General features: G+C 38.6%; 1 protein-coding gene across 1 annotated transcript; it reads right to left on the minus strand.

Moving 5' to 3' along the window:
- Positions 1–75: 75 nt before the first annotated feature.
- cbwd (COBW domain containing) lies at positions 76–17,923 on the minus strand. The gene is made up of 16 exons (XM_014414456.3): positions 17,626–17,923; positions 16,445–16,589; positions 16,202–16,288; positions 15,704–15,800; positions 12,544–12,635; positions 11,294–11,353; positions 9,614–9,651; positions 8,406–8,452; positions 6,890–6,976; positions 6,752–6,796; positions 6,130–6,186; positions 3,573–3,624; positions 1,623–1,691; positions 1,464–1,529; positions 1,222–1,345; positions 76–580 (listed from the first exon to the last, which is right to left on the minus strand). Exons 2-16 carry the CDS (start codon positions 16,548–16,550, stop codon positions 507–509), a joined length of 1,101 nt encoding a protein of 366 aa, XP_014269942.1. The 5' UTR covers positions 16,551–16,589; positions 17,626–17,923; the 3' UTR covers positions 76–506.
- Between the last annotated feature and the right edge of the window lie 702 nt (positions 17,924–18,625).

An 18,625-nucleotide genomic window follows, 5' to 3' on the forward strand; every position in this document is an offset into this window, starting at 1 on the left:
ATGCTATTTTACCAGGAAACTGATGAAAAACAATTGTTTTGAGTAGGTTTATCAGGAAATCAGTAGAATACATACTTCAGAAGAAAAACAAACGTTTATTTTGAATAATTTAAAATCCACATATTCAAAGTGGGAAACATAGGTAGGACCACTTCAAGTACCATCCATTCCCCAAGTAGCAGAGCATGTGCATTGCTGGGTTGGCTCCTAACTTTGTAAATATGTTTATTTTATTAAATAAAACTTTCTAAAAATGCAATGGATTAATTAAATCACTGGACTTGTTTTGGGTAAATTTTCAGGGTCAGAATCTACAACTCCTTCTAAACGTAGCTTTTAAAGCAGGCTGTGATGGACACTAGTGCCTAAACACTTTATCCACCCTCTGATCTACCAAATCTTCATATAGAAAAGGAGTCTGAATGACAATCGCAGGACAGCCAGTCCCAACGCTTTTGCTCCAGAGTCAAAATCTGAAGCGAAGAAGAGGAAAAAAGGGCTTGAAGCTAATTTTTCTCTGAGCCGAGTAGCACTGTAGAAACAAACTTTTCCTGCAGAATGTCCTTGTCCAGGTTCCTTCCTGCAAAACAAAGTGGATTTTAATAAAGTTTGGCCACACACAGATATGAAAAGTGTAGGAGTTTTTTCCACTGCAGATAAAATGCCTCCATTTACAGTAACGTCCTTTGGTTATTAATGACCAATAAGTAAGCTAGACAGAAAACTAGGACGCAAAGAAAATTTATGATTTTTTTTTTTTTTATAACCAGAAAAACAATTTTACAATGGTGAATAAACGTTAGTAAACTATCTCCATGTAGTCAATACTGCCACAGAGAATGATTTAAAAATCTATAACAAAAGACCATTTTAATCGTTTAATGCAACATGCTGAATTTTAAGTAGTAAGAAAGCAAAAATTGTGTTTTTCACTGATATGCAGTCAAAGTGATTTACAATAAAATAGAGATAAATAAATCAAAAGTAGGAGGAATCACAGTAAATTAAAGTGCTGTTAATACAAAATCAAGTTACAACACAGAATAAAGTAAACCGGTAGAGTAAAAATAGTTTCTATGAGCAAAAGTCTCAACATCAACAAAGTTGTTTTTACAGCTTTTCAAAGCAACCCACAGAGTCAGCTAAACACAGCTGGAGTGTGATACTGTTCCAGAGTGGTATGAGGTGCATAAACACAAAAAAGTGTGTGTGCGTCTTCACCTATAAAGACAAGCCGGTTTATTCGCGGGTTCTCCCAGAGCTGTTGCGTCTCATTCAGCTCGTACAGCTCGTGAACCCCCTGCAGCATCACTTGGTGGCCTTTATCTGCAAACGACACTATGCCCTGTAAAAAACACACCGGTGACACATTAACCACACATTTGGAACTGATTACAGTAGTTAATAAGGCTGACATTATTGATCACTGTCGCCACCGGGGTGTCTATTGTGTTGTGCTGTACCTTTAAGCGGATGACGCTCATCGGCTGCCCGTCTTTGTTACAGAAAATCTTTTCCCACAGCAGATCCTGAAACGGAGGAAAATAAATTCAAAGGACGTTGCCGTTTTGCATATAATTAGCAATAACAGCAGAGATATGAATGATGAAGAGCGTGTTCACCTGGATGAAGGCGTTCAAGGCGTCCTCAGACAAATCCCCAGCAATTTCAAAGGTCACAGTTAAAATACTCTGAGGATGCAACATACAATATCAAAATCAAACATATAATTAGAAAAATATTATTACTTTTAAAATTAAAAGTATATACTTCAAACATGCTTGGTTTCTATACGTTTGTGCCCTGAGCAGAACTGATGGGATTTACTTCAAACACAAATTCACATAAATTTTCAGTTTACTGAAACTAGCAAAGTCGTAATGAAAGCTAAACAAAAGAAGTGTTTTTCTAGCACCCAAACTGATGACTTTGTAAATGAACGTGAGAAACAACACGACCCCACGTGGCACCTGAAACCCAGCTCCACACTCCTTTTTTTTTATCACCCCCCCCCCCCCCCCCTCTCTTTTTCCTCTCTCTCACACAGAAACACAGTCCCTCCCCTCCATACTTCCTCACAGCATTTAAAGGGCACTTTGCAGATATTTGAGGGGTTTTGTGTCAAAGTGTTAAAGTTATATACTTCCTTGTCTTTTAGTATAACAACAGAATAAGAGCATTCTCATTTACATGAAAAGAGCAACATGGGGGGAGAAGAGGTGGAGGGGATTGAGAGTGTGCCTGTTGAGCTTCATGCGGGAAAGGAAACCTGAGAGAAAAAGACAACAATGCTGTGATTTACCCACACAAATAACCCTAATCTCTCCTCATCCTGTGATAAAAGTTCATGGGTATAAAGCACAAGTGACAACAGAAAGAGACCTAATTGCTTAAAGGAAGCATACGATCTATTAACTGATGAGCATATCCATGTGAAACTAACCCTGGAAGAAACAAAGTTTTGCCAAATATTATTTAATATGAAAACAAATCAGCTCAAGAGACAATTGTGATTAGAGTTACACTTTATATTTTGTATTCATATCCAACATCCTGGATTCATAAATGGATTCTGTTTAAACAACTATAACGCCACAAAACGCAGAGAAGATTCTTGCCAGTGTCGTGATCATCTAGTCAACACACAATATTGCGTAAAATTCTTGAGCGACCCTCAAGTTCTCTATATATTTAGTTGTTCAGGCTTTCTGAAAGGGTTGCAAACGGCTGTTGTGTGCCAAATAGAAAGAACTGGGCTGAAAAACAAGTGGCAACAGGTCTGATGGCATGATGAAGCTTTGGTACAAATTCTCATCAGTGTATAAGGCAGAGGTCAGCAGAGAGATACAGCAGTGAGTGTTTACACGATGGAGGCTCTGTCATGATTTGGAGCTACTTTCCAGCCAGTGGTGTTGGGCATCATGTCAAAATTGATGGAATTACAAATGAAGGAAAGTACAGTGTGATTTTGATCCACCATGCAATACCATCTGGAAAGTATCTGATCAGCAACAGCTTCATTTTTTCAGCATGACAATGATCCCAAACACACTGGCAGTCAAGTAAAAGCATACATGGATAGAAAAGCACACACTAGAAGACCATTAGTCTTGGACTGGCCTCCCCAGAGCCCGGACCTCAATATTACTGAAGTAATGTGGAAATATTGTATTTACGTGCATGATTCAATAAATCACTGCACCTATTCCACATTTTCCTACCAAAATATAAAGAAACAAAGACCGACTTTCAACTTTTGCTCAGTACTGCAAGTCTGTCAGCTGTGAATGTTAAGTTGTGTATGACTCAGTCAGGGTTTGTTTAAAATGTCATAAAAAACATCAAAAGCCTCAAGTTGATCTAATCACAAAAAGCATTGCGGGAAGGGATTTTTCACTACAGTGAGACAGCCCAGGGGAATGCAGGGCAGAGTTTTAGCCTGAGGAAAATGAAGCCCTCTTTCTCCCGTAGGAAATGATGTGTTGAAATAAATTAGCAAACAAAACAAGAAAAACTCCCAGTGGTGTACAAAGCTCAAGAACAGGAAATAAATCAACTGAAAGAGACAATACCTTGTCAAGATGTGCTCTTGTAGGTTTGACAAGTTGGAGTTTCTCTGCAAGACTTCGAGATAAGAGAAATTATGGTTTTACATAGATTTTTTGTGACACTCAGATAAAAACAGATAAAGTAAATCAACCTCATTTTTAAAATATTACAGTAGAGTATTTGCAGTTTTGCCTCTGTACGCCACCCCATTGGATTTTAAATGAAATGGTTGAAGTGCAGACTTTCAGCGTTTATTCAAAGGGTGTAACAAAACTACATCATGAACTATTTAGGAATTACAGACATTTTCTTTTCTTTTTTTCTTTTTTTACACAGCCTCCTGTTTTTCAGAGGCTTAAACATAATAGGACTGTCGAGTAGTTTCACAGCCAGGTGAGACCCGTTTTCTTATTATTTCATGACAGATTAAGCAGCTAAAAGATCTGAAGATGATTCTAAGTGATGAACTTTGATATTTGGTAACTGTACACTGGAAACTCTATATATGAGGTCCACAGTGCATGTCAGTAACCTGGTTTCAACCTAACAGAGCATCCAGAGCTGCTGAAGGCAGAAAAATCCACAAATGAGCAGCAACTGAAGGCAGCTGCAGTAAAAGCTTAGCAGAGCAGGGGGAGAAACAGTGTTGGGAGTTATTGACCAGTGTTTTTTAAATAAAAATTTAAAAAGTAATTACTTAAAAAAATTATTTCTTTGTCCAATTACATTTGAGCCTCTGAAAATGGGAGATTGTGGATAATATCTGTAATTCCTAAACAGTTAATGCAATAGTTTAACCCCATTGTTTTGACTTAAAGCCCACTGTAGTGGTGTACAGAAGCAAAATTTAAAAAAATCTAATTTAATCTAATTATATATATATACTCTTTGCATATTATGTTATGTTAGACCACCAATTACATTTTGTGCCTTTGGAGCTGCCTCTACTATTTTTGTACTGTGTGTCCTCTTCTCTGATAGCTGACGTCGCGGGACATTTAAGAACCTGTTTGTGTTGATCTCACACTGTTATTATTTTAAATTGGTAACAGTTAATCTAAGGGGTTTATTGCTTATTGCAGTGCTTCCTACTGCGGACAGTGGGATCCCCTCAATGGACTTTAAGATGAAGCACAAGTTATGAAGTTTGCTGCTATACCTGGAATTATTTCATTTCATTAAAAAAAAAAAAAAAAAAAAAACACAAGCAGAAAAAAGAATTCACTTTTTCCTCCAGAGTTGGTCAGGAGTGATCAATAACAATCAAACACTGATGCTGAGCTCATAAGAAGCCACTGCTTTGTTTTTGAGGTTAACCAGCCAGACAGGTTTAAGCTTCTATCTAAAAATGGCATCTGGAAAAAATGCTTGGAACCATCTCCGTTGTCTCGAAAGCTGCAAAGTTTAATTCTGATTTTGTGGTATGTTTACTTTTATGTATTACTGCCTATTGCAAAAACATTATCATTATGGCCTTCATTATTAAATAAAGGTTAACCAACTGCAAATGTACTTGACCCTACTGATGACTTTTATCTGTTTCCTCCTAATCTTCTACAGAAAAGAAGTGGACTTTAGAGATTTCTTCTTTGTGTTTGATCTCAAAGTATAATGCAATGTATGCTGTGCTTAATTACAGCTCTAAACAGACTTGCAAAGGCTTTAGAAATGCCAATTAAATCCTACAGAACACCCACCAACTCTTCCAAACAAACTACAGCCCTTGTGCCCCCACTTCTCCCTGACCTCACAAGGAGGCTAAATGTTGTGTCCAGCTGCTTGAGCCCTGCGTGCTGTTAGTGCCACACAGGCTGAGCGGCGGGGGGCCGCTTCAAACAGCCAGCATGGGATTGAAGGGAGGCGGGGCCCGTGATCTCAAAGGCAGGGGTAAAGGAGCTATCTTTTGGGACAAGGGAAACTCCTCGGGAGCCAATGGACACACACAGCACTAATCCTCTGCAGCTGGCCCAGAGACAGTGACTCGGGGCATGTAAGAGAGCTTTAACACATTCACATGAAGGGATGAACACTGATTCTTTTCATTATAATGGCATTCTACAGGGGATACAATGTGATGATCATCCTGTGGTGTAACAGAGGGATGCTCAATAAAAGAGTCTGTTAATTAGGGAGAAACATGGTCACCACGGTATCAGGACTGCTGGGTAGACAGTTCAAAGTAGCAGCAGAGGCCATCAGTGGCATCAAAATTATTATGTTTTTATCTTTGGACTGCAAGTTTTTGAGATGAGGACAACAGATATAAGTAGTGAGCAGTACATAAACTGGACAATGCATTAATAAAGTGCCAAAGAAAGATTTCAGCTCTGAAATGCTTTTATGTCAATATATTTTCTTGAATTTCTTTAGGGTTTCACGTCAGTTCTTATTCTCAGTAACATACCTTAAACACCTCAACATAAATATTTGTATCATCTTTAGTTTAAGCTTTATTTTGAAAATCTGTTTCTTCATATGAGGATGTCAATAATCATGCAGCACTTACACGTGTACCAGTTATCTACACTGATGTTATGTTTGGCTTTCAATAATAACTTGAGTTACATTAAACTGACTCACTTTGCTCCGTCCTTACTGTCGAAGGAATGCAGATCCAACACTTCAGAGAGATCAACCCTGCAGACAAAGATCACAAGTTATTTTATTTTATTCTTTAGTTTAATTTAAATTCCACACCAAGTTGAGTAATAAATCAATAAATTAAGCCAGACATTTAAACTTTTCTAAAACAAAGTAACCAAGTCAGCTGAATTAGGCACAAAACCCCCAAAAGTTTTGACAATGTTTTTTCGGTTAACCCCTCGCTGCATGGCGTCTTTCATCTGCTCACCCAGTTCTGAACTCTGAAGGAGTTATGCTTGTGTTAGCCAGATGCTACCTGGGTTCAATAACGCACAGCAGGGTGCGTGCGCACACATATTTGGATGCATGCGCATTCGCACATATGCAGACCTGGGGTCAGAGAGCAAAGCCTTGTGGGAAACTGGACACCACGCAGGGGTTTGGTGTTTACTCAGGTCACAGCAGTTTGTGTTTGTACATGTGCAAGTCACGTCTGAACAGCTTTATCTTTGACACAAAGATCTGAGCAGGAGTCACACCAAACACAGCAGGGGACCAGGCCACAGAGAAGCCACTTAACCCTTTCTCACAACACGATTCCCTATACCTTACCACTCACCTTGATCTTTGGGTTTCTATGATCTTGACGAGCCCATTTATAGACCTGAAGTCAGAGAAACCATAAACTTTACACATATCCACTCTACAGACACCTAAATAGGGAGATGACAACCAGGACAAAATATTGAATGCTGACCTGACAGTGTCTTTGACTTCCTTTAGTTCCTCCTCTGTCACCAAGTCTGTTTTGTTGATAATGGTCAAGTCAGCAACAGCAATTTGTCTGAAAGGATAATAAAGACAACGCTGAGTTCATGTGACAAGTGAACACGCACTTTAAATTTTCTATGACACCAACAACGGACAAAAAACAAAACAAAACCCACAAAGAAGTGTAGAAAACCTGACACACAGGTACACCTCAGTCCCATGAAGGTTCTTATCTATAATCAGATATTATGCAGTCATGATCTTGCCTGGCAACTGGCTAAAAGAGCATTTCTAGTATTTATGCACCTGCAACACCTTTCACAACATTAATATTTGATGTACATCTACAGAAGTTTTTAGTCAGTTTATTTTATATTAGAGAAGCAAGTGAACACAGTTGTTAAGACCAGTTCTTATTGGTTATCTCAAATTGCCAAAGTAAAATCTCAACTTCCTCCAACTTATCATTGCATCATCACCTCTGGATTAAACTACTGTAACTCTCTGTAATTTGATTGTGCACACATTAATCTCTCCTTTGCTTCCAGTTAGTCCTAAATATTGCTGCACATCTCTTTAACATGATCACGTAACTCCAGTCTTAGCAGGTTTACACAGGGCCCTGCCCATTTTCGAATTGATTTTAGGATTCTTTTACTCACTTTTGGTGCTACTTCTTAACCAGCTGCTCGACTTATATCATCCTAAAACTGCATTTAGAACATCTAGTCGAGATATTTTTAAATCCCATCTTAAAATGAATGCTTTTACCATGGCATTTTTTCAAGCTCATTTTCCCATCAGGTGTTTTACGCTGTGGCGTTTGTTTGGTTTTTTCCAACTTGTTTTTAGTCAGTTTGACTGGTTTTGTTTCATTGATATGTGGTTTTATCTTGTTTGTTTGAAATTAACTTGTAAAGCACTTTGACCAACCTTGTTGCTTTCAAGTGTGCAACAGAAATAAAACCGACACTGACAACCACAAAAGTTAAGTTATACATGACCGGCAACCATCTACCGCACCTCTTTTCATTGTGATTAAGTGTGTCAATTTTCCAGCGGAAAAAAGAGGCTAAATAATACAGTAGCATGGGCATGTATTAGTAAGTCTTAATGTGTAGCAACGTGAAATGCACAGCAAACTCAAGTGAGACTTGAGCACTGTTTAGTTTAGAGGTGAATACACAAAGACAAAGGATGCAAAAGGTCACGCAACTGCTCTTTTGTCATCAGCATATTTGTTCAACGACAACAGCACACAGCTGCTGTAAGACACAAGCTGGGAGACAAACACAGAGCCGCGACGAGAGCAGAGTCCACATTGAGTCATAAAAGCTTGATGATGGCGATACTGTGCGGTTGGTTCTGTCTGTAATTTTGGGAAATCCACCCTATTCATGTCTGCACAGTAATTATAAAGTTTGTTAGCATAGCTTTGCAAAGACAATAAATGGCTCCTGCTTCCAAAGAAATTATTTAAAAAAAAAATACAGCCAACTTACCTGGCTGCTTCATTGACAAGTCCATCTGCTTTTTCCTCTGCTAGTTGCTAACATGTGGAGAGTGGAGATAAGTTACAAATGCAACGTCAAAATGACAAATAATAATAAGAATTTAAAGGGGCTGCATTGCTCATGCTTTATGTGTTCTTTCAAGAATCAGAATAGCTAATATGTACAAAAATGTGACACTGAGATAGATAAGAAAGGCCTGCGTTTAATATCTGCAAATTAAGTGATTTTCTTAACACGTGGAACCACGGGAGATCACTTTCCATTTTCTTTTTATCTCCTCTTCTTGCTGGATGGGACACAAAAGACTGCACTGGGGGTGCTGCATTTTCCAAAACAGCTTAATATGTAATAACAGGGAGAGCAGGAGGTGTTAATCTGGGTCCTGACCCTTAGTGCCAGTGTGACATTAATCTGTCATCGGCTGAATCACCACAGCTTTGTCTCTAGAGGACTGAATGACAAAAAATGTATTAAATAAAACCTAATAGAATGACCAATTGCTGCTTTTATCTGACATCCTCTCTCCTGGGACTGAAAAGTCAGGGGCAGATAGATTTATATAAATTTAGGACAGACAGATATTTGATGAGATAGATGAAAGGAGAGACAGGTGAGTGGATGTGACATTCCTATTACATGGTCACATCTCTGATATCCATTACTCTTTCACTAAGATTTAAATCCCCTGTCTTTCTGTCAGGAGTTTCTTCACGTTGCCTTTGAGGAGAGGACAGCGCCTAGGCCATGAAATGTGTCACCTCAGTGAGTATGACACCTTCAAATTAGAGCCCATTATCTAGATGTCACTTGCCCCACTCCTTTTAAGTAGCACAAAGGGGGCAGGATGTGACTGCGTATCTATTGCTGTTTACTGCAGGTTAACAAACAACTGCATAAGTTTAGCACCAAAAAGTCACTAAATGAGTTTAGCTACTACTCAGAATTTGCACTGAAGCTGACTGACATGGTCAAGACTACAACTAACAGTTATTTTCTTCCTATTATTAATTATTCAGTGTGAAAGATCAATCAGAATGTCCCCACAATGCAAAGTGAACTTATTAAACAGTTCAAAATCTCCCAAATTATTAAACTCAAATGCTCATTGCAGACCGTTTCTTGAACATCTTGTCTGTCTTGAGTAATTATTTTAGTACTAAATGTCTCAAAGCTACTCAAAAGTACACAACACAAACCTGCAGTCCATACTTGGCATCAATGACAGTGACGATGCCTAGGAGAGACAAAAACACCACATATCGAGGATTAGTGAATTAAAGGCGAAACCACAACTTGTGCTTGTCCTCTCTGTGCAGCAGCTGCCTGTTGGTGTTTGGTTTTGTCTGTCTGAGCTACTTTGTCTGAATTATTTCGAGAACACTTTTGGTTTTGTAGCCTGTAACAACAGAGTAGACAGCTGAGTATTGAGCGTGAGAACCAAGGTACCATTTAAAGTAGACACAATTTGGCCAAGTCAGATACACTACATGGACAAAAGTACAGCTCCACCCAAATATAACACCTACAGGAACTGCTCACCCGTGAAAACCCATGCCGTGAAGCTCCCGGTGCACAGGTTTCATGCTGATGTTAATGTCAGTTATTGAGGCTGCATCCACCTCAGCACTCGCTGACCTGCTGCCAGTTGGTTGTTAAGCAGTTCCACTTTGCAATAACACCACATATGAATGAATGAATTCAGTGCGCTCTTTAGAACAACCCATTCTTTCATGTTTGTAAAGGCAGACCGCATGGTGAGGTGCTCTGTTTTATATTTATGTACTTTTGAAAATAGGACTGAGAAGACTAGAATTCAAGGATTAAAAGGTGTGGCCCAATACTTTTGTCGAATGTACGTCATCGCTATAAAAAAAAAATAAAAAAAATAAAAAAAAACACGCAGAATTTAAGCCAGTGTGATCATGTTTTTTAAAATCACATTTATTCTGCAATTTGAGCTTCATAGGCCCGAAACAGAAAACCTAAATTTTAGCCTTTAAGAATATTTTAATTCCGTTCAAATTTTGTTTTTAATGGTACAGAACAGGTAGTAATAGTAGTAGTAGTTATACACATAAGGGACCAGAGAAGCTTAAGTAAACACACCAGAGTTTACATTAGGATCTTTATACTGACAACACTATTATCATGTTATTTGTACAGAATAATAAGATCTGTGCTGGGATTTTCAAATTAATCAACTCTGCAGTGAAAAAGTTGCAATTAATCAAATTCAGAACAATTTTTAACTAAAGAAAGTGTTTAGTGTAGTTAAAGGCTGTTTGCATGAGCACCAAAACAGATAGAAATCCAGCCACAAATGTCAGCTGTTTGCAGTTCTCTGCTCCGTGTGTGTGTGTGTGTGTGTGTGTGTGTGTGTGTGTGTGTGTGTGTGTGTGTGTGTGTGTGTGTGTGTGTGTGTGTGTGTGTGCGCGCGACACAGTGTGACATAGCAGAAACACGTGCAGCAGTACATTAACAGTGAAAGCAACTGCTAAAGAGTGTTAAGAGTGGAGGCTTTCACATTTACCTTACATGACGCAAGTGTGCATGCACCTGATGAAAAATACGTTTCTTAAACTATTTGGTTTTTAAACTGTTGCTTTATACTTTTAATTCTCCGTCTTTACAAACACAATAAAGGCAAACACATTCAAATGGAAAGACTTACAATATGTGCACGCAACTAGAGAAGGGTGCAATAAAACGTAAACATTTGAAATGTGATTTCACGCCTCACCAAAGACGCCATTATCTCTGTTTATCTCTACATAGGAAGTAGATGTGTGATGGGCTTTACAGCTGCAAAGTCAAAAAACCTGACAGACACAGCAAAAGCGCCAAAGTACAAACTTACATCATTACATATCTCTTACCGTCCAGATAGATGTCACTGCCAAGCTCTGCATCAACCCAGAACATGGAGGCCACAGCTCCTGTCAGAGGAAATGCAAAGTGTCTGATACCAAGGGCTAGATCCACTGACAATTTTCTTTCTGATTTATTTGAAAATGCTTTAGCTATCACAATTTCCACAGATTCAAGACATCTTAATAGTACGTCTTTTATTTGAACAAAAGAACCAGCAAATATGTAGTAAACACTTTAATTATTCTCACAAACCTTTCATGCATTTTTTGTCTGTGTTTTAAACAAAACCAATATCTGAAGCCTTCAGTTGTTCCTGTCCTTCTCGTACATTTGACTTGTTTCTATTTTCCTGAGGACGTGGTTATTACAAGACCCTCTGTTACCATGCCAGCCACCGCTTGTTCACATAGCTCCCTTTGTCTAAGTGCCAAGCCAGAATAAGAAAGCATTGTAAATATTTGATGCACGTGTAATGAAAACACTGTTTTTGAGTGGCATGTTTCACATAACTCATCCAGCCTCTTCTTGAAAGAAATGAGATAATCCCCTTGGGAGTCTTTATGACTGACAGCACTGCCAGAGCCAATGACAGACCTGTCCTCGTCCGTAACAAGCCAATGACGTGGCAGAGACGCGAGCCCTAGACCCACTCTGAGCGTGCTCAGTTGGTTCTGTCTTTTGTGTAAGCCATTAGCGCCTGACACCTGTCATTTAGTGGCACATCCCAAATGTTATAGCACTCGCCTTGTTATAGCCCAACACTGATTTTGTGATTCAAGCCTAAGCAATGAATGGATAGCAATACTATCACAGCAGTTAGTTATAAAATGGTAAACTTGAGATGAATATCCCTAGTAAACGTCTTAGTGCAGTGGTTAATACATTTGCTCGGCAAGAAGAAGCTGGTTCAACTGGGGTTGCATCAGGAAGGGGATGTGGTGTAGCAAGGCAGAGAGAGACACTGTTACCATAATGATACAGAAACCTAAATAAAGAATTATGGTTCACTTTTTAACCCTCTCAGGCTCAAATTAAACTTTTTGTTGCTAATGCACAACCAAGTCCTGCAGTGTAAAAAAACTGCTTCCAGCCCACACACACCACCTGGTGGAACAGCTGGTGACTGAGGTTTCACAGAACCAGCAAATAACTGAATGTTTGCTGCCTGTGCTGCAGATTAAAATCAGCTACAAACAAACACACATATATGCTCAACATATTCTAACTTCTCCAAAAAAATGAAAAAGTATGTTACCTGGATCAGCAAGTCCAGTGGTTTCTAACAAGATGTAGTCAAACTTTCCTTTCTTCTCCATCAGGTTTTCAATGGCTTTGAGACCATTGTCCCTTAAAAAAAACAAAACAAAAAAACCCAATGACCAATAACTAAAGACAGCTTATATTTAACTTGCCAATTGACATCCTATCGTCTTATCCAAGAAAACACAATACAAACTCTTATTTGACAAAACAGCCAAAATCAAGGACTGAATACCCGCTCATTTATGTTTATATTTTTATATATATTTTCAATCATCTCTACATTACAGAGCAGTGGAGGCCACATGAGAAACTGGGTTTTGCTGTGGAGGGCCACACCAAAAATGGGGAACTCGATTCTGCTCAATAGTCATTTTATCTTTTTATAAACTGCCACTGATAAGATGCTCTGATCAGGCCCCAACGGAGGCCAACTGGGAAAATTCACTGGACACCCCTGTTATAGAACAATACCATATACAAAGAATTATGAATGTAGGATATAAGGTAAGTTCACATATAAAATATATGAAACATATATCACTTCTTCTTCTTCTTTAGGTTTTTCCCTTTAGGGGTCTCCACAGCAGATCGTCTGCCTTCATTTCACCCAACCCTACCATCCTCCTCTGTCACACCAGCCCTATATATGTCCTCCTTCACTACATCCATGAATCTTCTCAGTGATCTTCCTCTTTTCCTCCTGCCTGGCAGCTACAAATGCAATCTCCGACTACCTCACCGACAGACCACAGTACGTCAGGCTGAAGGACATCACGTCTGACACAGTGGTCAGCAGCACAGGAGCACCACAGGGAACTGTGCTGTCCCCTCTTCTCTTCACCCTGTACACCTCTGACTTCTGCTACAACTCTGAATTATGCCACATTCAGAAGTTTGCAGACGACACAGCCATCATGGGGTGTATCTGGGATGATCAGGAAGAGGAGTACAGAAGTCTGGTGAGGAACTTTGTCGCATGGAGTCACACAAACCACCTGCAACTCAACACCTCAAAGACTAAGGAACTGGTTGTGGACTTCGGGAGGTCTAGAGCAGGTCCACTGCCGGTTCAGATAGAGGGGGAGGAGGTGGAGGTGGTCAACAAGTACAAGTACCTCGGGCTGTGGGTGGACAATAAACTGGACTGGTCATGCAACACAGAGCACCTGTATAAAAAAGCCCAAAGCCGACTGTACTTCCTCAGGAGGCTGAGGTCTTTTAACATCTGCAGGAAGCTCCTGAGGATGTTTTACCAGTCGGTGGTTGCTGGAGTACTTTTCTATGCTGTGGTGTGCTGGGGGAGCAGCACAGCAAAGAAGGACTCATCCAGGCTGGAGAAACTGATCAGGAAGGCTAGCTCTGTGGTCAGCATGAAGCTGGACACTCTGGTGACAGTGGCAGAGAAAAGGACATTAAAGAAACTGATGGACATTATGGACAATGCCAGGCATCCTCTGCACACGGCCATTAACAACCAGAAGAGTCTGTTCAGTGACAGGTTGCTTCTCCCAAAGACAAGAACTAACAGACTTAAAAACTCCTTTGTCCCACACACCATCAGACTGTTTAACTCCTCCCTGGAGGGGAGAGGGAGGGGAAACAGGAGGACAAAGGGGGGGGGGGAACAACTAAGCTGTAGTGCCTCTTCACCTCACTGTGCAATACCTTTTGTGCAATACTTTTGTAAATAGTCAACGGTGCAATAGACTCAATACTTGAAATGTGCAATTCACTTGTATTTTTATTTTTATTCCTATTTATTCTATTTATCCCCTTCGTATATTTTATTTATATTGTCTCTGTATTTATATATATATATATATATATGTGTGTGTGTGTGTGTGTGTGTGTGTGTGTGTGTGTGTGTATTATATATATATATATATATATAATATTCTGTAACTCTGTAACTTCTGTCGGTGCTGTGCTTTTTTGGAAATCGAATTTCCCAGAGGAACCCACCCGAGGGATTAATAAAGTTCTATCTAATCTAATATCCTTAATCCAACATATCTACTATCCCTCCTCTGCACATTTCCAAACCATGTCAGCGTCACCTCTCTAACTTTAACACTAAAACCCATTCCTAATCCTGTCCATGTTGGTCACTCTCAATAAATACTTTTGCAAAAAGTAACAATAAATATATAAAACAATTCAAACTGGTCAAGTGATACAGCACTTAATCTTCCTGTTGGTCAAATAAGCCTTACAGACACAACAGATGTATTTTAGTTTATTTAAAAAAAACTATGCTCACAAATTATACCCTCACTGTACGCACAAATCAGTCCCACATCCTCCTTCACGCTTTGTGGTCGGAAACGCACACTTTGTGACTCACAAAGAAACCACAACTGAAGGTAATTCATCAAACCAAAGTCCAGGTTTCCACAGGTCTAATGTCCCAGTTTCTTTGCGACAGTTTGATGATGAAGACATGATTCACAGAGTATCCTCTCGCAAGTTTATGTTAAGGTGACGCTGACCGGACGTTGCAGGCATTGGTGTGGGCTCTGATCTAAGACTGCAATAACTGGGGACTAATGAAGCTGGAAACTTGAAAAGGACTGTTTCTGTAAACCCACACAACATGCTGATGGTCTAAAGAACATTATGATCGCAAGAAATCACACTAAAAAAAACTACATATAGCACATATCTAGTAATTATTTCCTCTGAATATCTTATGTAGCTGGTTAAGATGCTGACGTAATGTAAAAGGCGACACCTTCAGAAATTCAAAATTTGTAACATATTTTTTCTTCGCAGACACTTTTATTCATGATCCTCTTTGTATTATTTCATATTTCAATATCTTCAGTATTCCTCTATATCTGACAAAATGTGAATGAGAGGATAATTTATTTATTTATTTTTTGATCGTGGGACCCATAGTGCCAGAAATTATACATGTGTTTAAAAATCATTGCATAATAATATCCCTGAAAAATCAGAGTGAAACTATGAGCTTTATCGGAGATGGCTGTCACACTGAAAAGAAATCTCATACTTTTCCAATCTCACATAAAAATGCACCAATTATTACCACAGTAGTAGTATTATAATGTCTTATTAGAAATAGAAATGAGTCAAAATGTATATTCTTAATGCTAACTCAACACTAAATGGGCTTTAGCTACTCTACATACTTGACAGAGCAGCAGAGGCAGCCGTTCCTCAGTTCTAGCCACTCCTCGTATAGCTCTCCTGCCTGACTCACTGCAAGGGACTTCTCAAGGGCACTGCCTGCAAGAAGAGGAAAGATGAGCGATTCACACCTAGAAATTTATACCAATACATTCAACATTTACAAGATCTATAAAGATGTCAAATGAGGTTTTCACACCAATCAAACTAATAAAAACACAAATGTAAATAGGCTAAACTACAAAACTGTCCACTGCTTGACTGAACATAAATGAAGGCAACAATGCCATACTTCAAATGCAGTTCCTAACTTTAAAAAATCTAGATGAAAAACTTTGGCTTTTTGTATATCAGTGTAAGTTTGTTACTGTGCTGCCCTCTAGTGGAAATCAGAGGAAATAACAACAACAATCATTCACCTGTCACCAAGAAAACAGAACAAAACAGGCAAAAATAACGCCTGCTTTTGATTTCTCTGAGGCATATTAACGGTTTACTACCTTCCCCAAATTCATTTAGTATGACAGCAATCCGCTTGTTGTGTTGTTCTGTAAGGATATAGTTCAGGAGTGTAGTTTTTCCAGCACCTATGAATAAATAAATACAGAAACATATAAGGAGTGATATTAGTACCATACTTATGATGTAACACAGGCTGAGTAAACAATACCCTGCAGCTTAGTCTCAGATTATAACTCTTTTATAAGCTCATTAAAGCAGCTCGTAATACAGATCTCGCTCACCAAGATAGCCTGTGATGATAGTGACCGGTATTTGCCCTACGGGAGGACCAGGCTGTGTGTCGATGGGCACCAACTCTGGGCAATCATCATCCTCATCCAACATCATGCCAGAAATTATGTTTTACGTGCACAAGGTTTATCTGACCTGACCAATAAGCACAAAACACATATTGCTGAAGATATGCACAGTAAATAATAATAATAATTACTTAGTACATCTGGAGAAAAAGGTTAATGACATTAGTTAAACAATATGCCGAAGAAATCCATGAATAAAAACATAACTCAGGCACATTTTCTTCAGTTGTGTCATAACACATGACTGAACAGGCCTATGAGAATTTTTTAGAAAGGGACTTACTGTATAATAGAGAAATGTTTACAAGTCTAAACAAACCAGCAGATGTAATGTTCTCCACAGTTTTACCAGAACAGCAAAAGTGACATTCACTGAATTATACAGTTGTGATCAAAAGTTTACATACACTCGTCATGATTGTTCAACATACATCACCAACTACTTTAAAACACAAGAAGTAGGTGCACAAGTTTGAGTTCATTTAGGCATTTCTCAAATCCACACAGGGAAAAAATTATACAAACAGATTTAAATATAGATGTGTACCCAAACTAATATTTTTAAATACCCCTTAGCAAGTTGCACTTGACCAGATTCTTTTGTTAGCCATCAACAAAGTTCTGCCACAGTTCCTATATTTGACTACTCTTCTTGGCAGAATTGGCAGTTTATTTAAATTTGCTGGTTTCCTGACACTTCTACCACTTATAATGAGCCATGATTACTGATGGGAAGTTAGCAGGCATTGGTCTGATCTGGTTAAGACATTTTAGAGCCTTCAGCGCAACTTACTAACAGACTGAAGTCAGTGTATGTAAATATTTGTGTGGATCAGAGAAAATCCAAAATAAATCCATACTTGTGCAACCAATTCTTCTTTGTTAAAGTTACTAAAAACGTATGCTGCATAATCATTCAACCTTTAAAAAATTAATAAGAAATAAATTTAAATAAAAAACCCTTTCAAGAAATCATCAAAAATCTAAAATTACTGCTACATTCATGCCCACGATGAGTGGATCTGTCCACAATCGTACGAGCCACCAGAATCGCCTGTATAACATAATGAAGAATAACGAGGAGGAACCGTTGTCTCTCCTACCTGCTGAATCACAATGACAACAGAAACAACCGGACTTCCTTCGAGTTGCTATGAATTAATTAAAAGGCTGTTCTTCATAAAATCGCAAACACTTGAAGTTTCATCAAAAAGCACTCGTCTCCACTGCTGTTGCTTAGACAGCGTGTTACACCGTCTACACTCCGCTCAAATCCTGAAGCAAGGACAAAGTTCCGCTTTTGCTACCAGCAATGAACTCAACAGGCAGAGTAAACGCTAAAGGTGGAAATTACAAAGAATAAATTACAAAGAAATTCTTTTAAACATTTAAAACTTTTTTTCCATTAAAATAAATACGCTAACGTGTGGTTTCTCTCGGCTCTAGAGACAGTTTCTCTACACGGACCTGGTCCTGGTTGATGGTGGCAAACAACCACACGGTGGGGACAAAAAACAGTTCATGACAAAGCGTGTCACATGGGCAGATTTTTATAAAGGAAACTTTTAGATATAACATATAATAGTAGCATTAATACAGTGCAACACATTTATGATTCTGTATATTGGATTAATACTGTTTTAGTATTCTATAAAAGGCCGCTGTATAAGGAATATGGAGTCAGCTGCAACAGCTTCCCACGTTTATTTTTCGTTTATCAACTGTCTTCAAAAGTTTGAGTTTGTGAAATTTATAGAGAGGCTAAATATCAGACATCACCCAGGATCACAATGTGATCCCCTGTGTTACAGATATATGACAGAAAACAGATATTACAACTAAAAATTTAAAGCCACAATTTACTTTAACTTCTCCAGATCGATAAACCTTCAAACATTACTGATAGGACACTTGTCAATAGGAAACATTTTTATATTAGGCTCAGTTACTTAAATATTGCATTTAGTCTTTTATTTACTTTCTTCTTATGCAAAATTTACCTGTTGTTTGAAGACAGTAAGCAATAGTTACAGACAATTTTAATCCTAAAGACTTAATTTAGTAGTTTTGTCTTTGCTATTTTAGTTATTGTCATGGTTGTCC

The sequence above is a fragment of the Maylandia zebra genome, linkage group LG12, assembly GCF_041146795.1.
Source record: "Maylandia zebra isolate NMK-2024a linkage group LG12, Mzebra_GT3a, whole genome shotgun sequence".
Lineage (NCBI taxonomy): Eukaryota > Metazoa > Chordata > Actinopteri > Cichliformes > Cichlidae > Maylandia > Maylandia zebra.